Raw genomic sequence first — 8,490 nt, 5'->3', positions numbered from 1 at the left:
CTTAAGACGGCTGCAGGTGGCTACACCAAGTCGAACCCCCCTAATGTCTATGGCCACCAGTATGCTTTTAAATACTCATGTTTAAAATTATACACAATGTAAGTGGAAATCAACTTAATGACTTGCTCATCTTGATCAGTTGTCACTGTCTAACATCACTTCCTGGGTTAACTTCTTTCTGGGTTGGGCCATTTCTAGGCTTTTCCCCCCGACATTGCACTGTGCACTGTGTCCCAGCTCTTTTGGCCTACCATCAGATGCTAGACCTCTTTAGAAAGAGGCTAGAATATTGTTTTTTATTGCTGGATTACAAGCATCTCTGAAGTGACCACATTTCAGCCCTCTAGGTCACTTGATAGGACTTAAAAAACACAACTGAGCCCTAGCAACAGGTCTTGTGAAGCTGTGTGCAAAAATAGATCAATACAGACTGGAAAATTAGTACTTTTAGACCATTATTTGCTACCCAAAATGCATACTGACAATAAAAGCCTTACTGTGTGGCAACCTCTTGCTGTAGAAGCATAATCCTGGTCTCTAGTGAAAGGTAACACTGAGGTTTCTTGTAGACTATTTGGATCGTATATGTCAGAGGTTCTGGTATAGAATGAGTGGAATAATTACACAAAAGTCTATTTTTGTATGGTTGTGTATAAGATTGCCTATACATCTGCACAACTACTATTGGATAAAACAACATGAATATTTCATTTCTATGGATTTCTGTGAATATTTCAAGACCCAATATGCTGCATCTACTTATTGCGACATAGCAATATGGTGCATACAATTGATTTAGAATGTTACTAATATGCAAGTTGTTATGCCAGAATAAATCCAGATTCCAAGCAATGACACTGACCCAACGTCAGCTGCCCAACCAATAATATCAAATTGCAATTGGTTGGGCAGCTGACGTTGGGTCAGTGTTGGCCCAACGTTGGAAATCCAACTCTTGACGCTGCCATTTGTGGGTGTAATTCCAACGTTAGGCCAACAATGACCCAACGTCAGCTGCCCAACCAATTGCAATTTGATATTATTGGTTGGGCAGCTGACGTTGGGTCAGTGTTGGCCCAACGTTGGAATTCCAACTCTTGACGCTGCCAACCATTGCCAACCATTACCAACGTTGGGCCAACCTCTGCTTGCTATCTGGGCTAGTTTTCATATACTTTAGTGGGTCTGAGTCTAACTTCCACCTGTACAATTGTTTCAGTGACCGCGATGAAGACTGGGCCCCGCCAAGCAAAAAAACAAGAGCTGAGGATCCTGTGTCTGAGGAAGAGGAGCCGGTGGCCGAGACCAGTGGCACAAGAAGAGGAAAGGGTGCTGCAAGAAGCAGGGGGAGAGGCAGAGGAAGAGGGAGAGGCCAAGGCAGGGGAAGAGGGTGCTCCCGCAGCAGACAGGAGAGTGGAGACGCAGAACCATGGCTTAGGACGGACATCCTGGACAACATACCACCACAGCCCACGTTTCGCCCTATGAGGACTCCTGACCCTCAGCGTATCTCTGCACAGTACACAATATTAGAACTATTTCAGTTGTTCATAACACGCTCCATTTTGTTGACCGTGGTTGCCAACACAAATAAATTTGTATTGCATTGAATGTGAATCATTTGATGTTTCGTTTACCAGGGTATTGTTATTTTTTTAATTTTTGCACTGCATTTCATTTTTTACCTTTTATATTTATAAGATTTACTATTTTTTTACCTTTGTTTAATTTTATAATACAAATGTTCACTGCATTACCTTGTTTGTCCTTTTTTCATGGAAATCTCAAAGGCGTAGGAGCAAAAGTAAGAGTTTCAGGTCAGATAATGCTTCTCTGGACTTATGGCACAGCCACTGCAAAGCACTCCAGTTACAAGCAACATGACAGAGTGTAACCTTTCATTTGACACCAAGATCATGGTTCTACATAAAGGGGTTCTTGTATAGGAAGAGTTTTTTTTTTGTCAGTATGTGTTTTGGGTAACCAAAGGTCCTTTTGGAGTCTCCAAAGCAAAACGCATGTGTATGGCCACACAAAAATGGGTCCCACACTGTCATACTTCATACTATAGGGATCTACTTTGAGATACAGATTCACAAGACCTGGTAGTGGGCCTCAGTGGTGTTTTCAAGACAATACAAGTGACCAAGAGGGCAGAATGTGGTCATTTCTAGAGATGTACATAACCGCCTATAAGAACCGCCTATCATTCTACCCTTTGCCACTCTCTGATAGTTCATCACACAGAGAGACACACACATAGTTCGTCAAAGTATGGTGGCAACAGGGCCATAAGTAGGCGGTGTGCAATTTCGAGGAAAAACTCAAAATAGGGGGGAAAGTACATCTATAAAGTATTTTGAAACAAAATACGAAGCCATTTTCTTCAACAAAAAATGATAAATACTATTTTGTATTGTAAATACGTGTGTTAAACACATGTAGCCTATCAGAAATACTGCCCATTTCTGGCAGTTAGTAGTATGACTTAAATGTTTGTGTTTATGTACATTTTGAACCACCTAACATTTCGACCATGCCTACCCAAATATAGTAGGCTAGAACCGGCCCTGTTGCTACCTTACTATTTAAAAAAAAATGTATAGCCTACTTTTTCTGTAAAGCTAGAATGTAGGTTATAGTTTTTTTCTCTCAAAAATATACCGATTGTTTGTAACCCATAACAAATTTTATCCACCAGTCCACGCTGTTTTGTGACTGACGGGCACATACCTTTGCCCACGTGGCCAGCGGGAGGCAACCTAGTTGCAACAGCACAATTTATGACATGACTCGAGTCACGTAGCGACTCCTGTAGACATTAAATACATTCGCACATGGCCGTACAGGCTCACTCCGACCGAAGTCCAGAGGTGAAGACAAAGCCTGAAGACCTGCCCCCAAGAGGCTCTTAGCTAATCAACAATCCCAGCGGTGCTCGCACGCTTTTGCAAAGTTCTTGTTACTTTGGTGCAACTTTGTAGCCTTACGTGTTGTTCTCAGTGTAAAATAACGGATCAGTGTGTAACTGTAGTCTGAATCAATTGCTTCGACGGGAAAACTACAACGATGTCGACCACACAAAGCAAAAGCTGCCCCATTCCTACCCGTGTCTTGCAACTGAAGGATTGGTCCCAGTTGCCCGATTGCTACAGCCAGACGCCCGGAGGGACCCTCTTCTCCACCACCCCTGGAGGTAAGTTCAGTTGCAGTTAAATCTTTCTCAGTTGGGGTATATGTAAAACTGAAGGACCTAACGTTAGTGTTTTACTTAGAATCTGCAGCACAGACACCACCAGACTCGGTAGGCTATAACTTCTCCCCCACACCCCGTTTGTTCTATCAACGTTTCTTATTAAACAGATTAGATATGTTTCATCATAACATTGTGCTCAGCTGACGTGATACTTTCTACCTTGCGAATGCACGTAGGCCTACTGCCTTTGTGTGTCTCACCTGTTATTTCTTTAACATCTGCACTTGAATGAAGTATTAACATTAATGTACAAAAAATTAGTCTGAATCTATTTCCAGTTCCAGTCACACTCATGTTTAGACAGAAATTAGCAATTACAGGAGACTAATTTCGTGACAAACGTGTGCTTTGTTTTTGTTGCCATGTAGGCTACTGTAAAACATGATGCAATTATTGGACGTGACAAACATAGAGGCCTCATGGTAGCACGAGTTGCGCGCTGTGTTCACTCTTCTGAGCAATTTCCCTTGTGGATTGCTGTGGCATTGCAGTTTATTTACAGGGGCTGAGAAGAGTGCAGCGCAACATTTTTACACACTATCGTAAAAATATGTTTTGTAAAATATTTGACCCCCGATATAATTGAAAGAAAGTGTGCTTACATCATCTCTTGTTTGTCTCTCAGTAGACAAAGGGGGGTTGTGGAGATGCAGTGCAGCATACCACAGTCTGTTGATAGAAAACAAAACCTGATCTGTCAACAAGGGCCATAGAGACCTTATCTGCAGTCAGTTGCTCCCTGTTTCTCCACCTCCACTGGAGGCAGTTGGTTGTGGTCAGGGTAGGAAAGGGTGTCTTGGGGCACGCCCCTAGTGGACCCAGCTGCTGTTGCTCTGCATTTTAGGAATGACGGAGAACATTCTGTCCCAGCCAACAGGAGCTATGCTTTGGAGAGGACGCCCCCGCGCCTCCCTTCTAAGAACTGTATGGCTCAGAAAAGGGGAGGGTTGCAGTATGTTGGAATAATCTTGAAGAGACGACACGTGTCTGGGATTCACATTTGAAATACTGGTGAAAGTTTGTAGTGTCATGAGATTAGCACTATGTTTCATTCACCTGTATCAACTGTAGTAGCTCATGCATGGACATTTTGTGAATGCATTCAGAGTTATGTCTGAAGAGAAAATGGAGTTAATGTTGTTGCTGGTGCTTTGTGCACATCAGAGCCAGTAAAGACAAGGCAAAACCTCAGGTATTGTAGGTGTAGCTAGTCTACTGTAGGTCCATTTCTGGCCAGCCACCCTTCATTGCTGTGGCCTGCTGCTCTTCATCCAGAATTCAGCCCATGTGTTTCTGTCCCTCCCTCCTCTCCCCCACTCCCCTTTGTTCAGGACACACTGCACAAAATAGGCTGCGTTGCATAACATGTTTTTCTGCTAGTCGTCGGGAACTTATGTGCACTGTATGGTTCGCATTGCCACTCAAAGTTCAAACCACTCCCAAGTTTAGATCAAACCTCACAGCAAGCTCTGAACCTTATGCTACCCTATCCGCTTGTGAAAGCTGAGAAACATCCAGTCCAAATTGACATGGAATGTACAGACACTGAAGTATGCTTATGTTCGTAACTAATAACCCTTTCCACAACAACCCCCCCCACACACACACACACACACACCCAAGGTTAACAACATTTTCATGTGCATAGAGTTTCTGAGAGCTAAATTGCTGCAGGTGTTCCAAGCCTGTTTTTAAACTTGTACTAATACTGTACTTATTCCAGTAATTGATCTAAAAGCAGGGAAATTTATAAAAATATAATTTCTGTCAGACTTGTGATTTCCCCCTAACTGGTTGTTATTTGGGGAAATCCCTTTTTCTATGTTTAACTGTTAGCATGGTTTAACTATATTTTGATGTCAGACATTTTAATTTTAATTACCTAATAACTGACTTCCTATATTATTCAATGTTTCCCACAGAATTGAATTCTATTTCTGGTGGTAGGTTTGCAGAATTAACTTGAATGCAACAGTTTCAACACATTAGTGCAGCGTGGTTATGATGCTAACCAGATTTAAGCACAATTTAGTACAACCTGGAAAATCATTGTGTGGTGGTCAATGTTGATATTGTGGTGGCCCGCCACAAATAATTCAATGTATGGGAAACACTGTTGCACCATGGTCATTGCATAATATTGAGACATGTAAGATGGGTGACATAGTTATTATCCATTGGTATCCTTCTCACATCATTCTGGCTCCTTCTGTAGGTACACGCATCATATATGACAGGAAGTTCTTGCTCGACTGCAGAAACTCTCCAATTGCTCGCACCCCGCCATGCTGCCTGCCTCAAATTCCAGGAGTAACCATGCCCTCCCTGCACCCTCTCTCCAAACTCCAGGATCTCAAAGAAGAGTTGGAGGAGGAGAAGGATCTGGCAGGTAAACTACTTTTCCAGAACTAGGCAACAATCTGTTAACCTTCTCAAATTGTAGTTGATGTGTTTTTGAAATACGTAACATAACAACCCTCCCTAATTAATTTTTTGTCTGTGCTTTTTCTATGGATGTTCTCTGACAGAAGATGACAGCCAGTTTGAGATGGATATGTGAGCTCCCTTTCTGGCCTCCTATGGTGGGCGTCTTTTGGTGTGATGCCTTTTGGGATCCCTTTGGATCAGCAGGCATTTTTATGCAAAAAGGGATACATAACCCTGTGTGTGCGAGCACCTCTTTTTCTGCCGCTGATTGTTGGCGTTGACTGAGAAGAATATGATGGCTACAGGCATGTTAAAATGCTGCAGCAGTGAGCAACTGGTGAAAGCGGCTGTCATATGTTTTTTAATGTACATACTTTGTATATTTCTTTTCCAAGATGAACAATGTAAAATAATACATTAAAATGATAGGGTGTTGTTTTTGAGGGTTTAAGGGGGTAGGTTAGGGGGTTTATAAACCAACAGCATTGCTGTTAATTTTTACGCAAGGTTGTCCATCTGAATTTTTTTTTTGATGCATCACACATGGTGAATGTTCAACAGGAGGAAAAACTCTCCACTTTTGTTTGCGTTTTTGGATACTTGTCCCATGCGGATGTGAAAAAAGACATTCAAAAGCTTTGAATAAAAAATGTAACAATTGTATTGTACAGCATGTCTTGTCATTTACTCCATCATAGTCGCATATGGCCATTCATGACTCCGGTACCTGGTGATTGAAGCAGCTTGAGCTCTGCTTGTGTAAGGCGGAATGGTTTAGCATTTCAAGTATTTTACACTCACTGTAAAGTCCTGCCTTAACTACAAAATTACTCACTAAAATGACTCTGTATGACCTAGTTTAGTGCATGGCACAGCCATGTTTGTTTGTCATATGCATACAGCACTGCTGTATCTCCTGCTTATCTTATCTGTACTATAACAGAGATTAGTGTGAGGGTGTAAAGTTATGCAAACTTGATGCATTGCAGTCCTGTACTATAGTGTGAAAAAACAACAACAATTTGCTTATTATGTCACATGAAAGTAAGCAGAAGCAGGACAGTTCTAGTGTGCTGAATCCCTAAGTAAGCAGAAGCAGGACAGTTCTAGTGTGCTGAATCCTTAAATTGGCCACAAATCTGTTTTCAGAAGCTATGCATACCTTTCAGTGGAGAGATTATGCTTTCATTGCTGAAATGTAATATACAGATATTTGTAAAGTTGAATACCCACATTTAGTCTTCAAGCCGACATTACTTAATTCTAACTGTTGTGTAACAGCATCTATGATGTAAGCACTGAAATATGGATTTCACATAATACATGAGGGGCGGGACTTTCGATCTATCCAATTCTGTAGCTTCTGTCAGACAGCAAAAAAGTTGTAGAGTTTGTACTTGCTGGTCTGAACTTTTCATATTGTCAGAGGTAATTATTTTGCTATTTTATTCCTTATGCTGTGCCATTGCTGTGTCTAATGCACACCAACACTGTAATATAAAAAAATAGCTGAGTCTTTTTTCAAAGGTCAGTGGGAGTACGAAGCCCCGTATGATCTTTAAACCAGCAGCTGTCTTTGAAAGGGTTCATTTGAGCTGCAAAGTCACTTCTAGGCTCCCCTGATAATGTGATAGTAGGTGATACTGTTGGGCAAAGTGGGTCAGCAGAGACAGCTGTCTCAGCAGTCAAAAGTTCACAGGAATAGCAGAAAGAAGTCTGGAGATGATCCTCAGTAAACAAAACAGTCCTTCAGTCATTTGGAGTTTGTCCAAAGGTAATTATGTTTGGTTATGGTTATTGGCAGAAGTGTTTGTCCAAAGTGACTTACAGTATAAGAACACTACATTAGTTAAAAGTAGTTTCAAGTACAGTTGAAAAGCCTACAAGCATGATACTAATAGTAACAATAACAACAATATCAATAATGACAACAATATAAAATATCAACAGTTAAAATAATGAGTTTTCATATTGAACTCTTTTTATATTGACTACTTTCTATGGTCATTAAGAGTAGAGAAGGGAACAGTCATTATATTACAACAGCAACATTATGAGACTTTAAATGAGTCATACTATACATTTGATTATACTAAACATACTAAACATTCCCTGATATGCTTTTGTAAACTCTGCAACATTTATTATTGGAGAAATGCCTTGACTCATTTTGTCATGATGCAGGCTCCAAAAAACCTATGAGAAAAGAAATAGCAGATTTCGCTTTTTATTTGATATTAGATTTTACATGCTTAATTGGCTTCACTCTGATTGGCCAATATCTTTAGAAATCAAGGTATATTGCTAGATTGCAGACAAGGGAAGGAAACTAATAAATCAGGGCAACATGATAGAAACCATATGACCATTTTCTTTACCACCAGGGAAGGAAACAGTCAAATTTGAAAAGCCTGGTACGTCCCCTTGTCACATTAACATATTATTATTATTATTATTATAATTATTATATAATAATAATAATAATAATAATAATGAACGGTTTCTGTGGCATGACTCCTATTTTGGAGATTATGACATGCTGCTTCTCTTGTAAATAGAATATGACATCTCTTCAGTCAATATATATTTTTTCATACCAAAGGTTGCGCAAAGCAAAAGCAAAGCACTATGCACAAGAGTATAGCTGTTCTTGCAATGATATGTAAATCCACATGTGTTTGATATTTTCCCAAAATGACACCTGTAAGACCTGCATTGTGTGATGTCTGCTTGCTTTAGGGCTTGGGGCACCTGGCCCAGTTTTCTGTACAAGTGGCTTCATGCATATCCCAAACTAAGCTCAGTTT

At 40.6% G+C, this 8,490-nt stretch overlaps 1 protein-coding gene across 2 annotated transcripts; it reads left to right on the top strand.

The window, feature by feature from the left end:
- The first annotated feature begins 2,811 nt into the window (after positions 1 to 2,811).
- Positions 2,812 to 6,351, top strand: eif4ebp3l (eukaryotic translation initiation factor 4E binding protein 3, like). 2 transcript variants are annotated; one of them, XM_048230844.1, is made up of 3 exons: positions 2,812 to 3,196; positions 5,472 to 5,645; positions 5,785 to 6,351. In XM_048230844.1, exons 1-3 carry the CDS (start codon positions 3,070 to 3,072, stop codon positions 5,814 to 5,816), a joined length of 333 nt encoding a protein of 110 aa, XP_048086801.1. In that variant the 5' UTR covers positions 2,812 to 3,069; the 3' UTR covers positions 5,817 to 6,351. The 2 variants fall into 2 exon arrangements, with proteins under 2 accessions (XP_048086801.1, XP_048086802.1); XM_048230845.1 differs by having other exon boundaries at positions 2,820 to 3,196; positions 5,788 to 6,351.
- Positions 6,352 to 8,490: the final 2,139 nt, after the last annotated feature.

Source organism: Alosa alosa, chromosome 21 (genome assembly GCF_017589495.1).
Source record: "Alosa alosa isolate M-15738 ecotype Scorff River chromosome 21, AALO_Geno_1.1, whole genome shotgun sequence".
Lineage (NCBI taxonomy): Eukaryota > Metazoa > Chordata > Actinopteri > Clupeiformes > Clupeidae > Alosa > Alosa alosa.
Note: the sequence above shows the minus strand (reverse complement) of the source record. Positions and strands in the feature narration are given on the sequence as shown.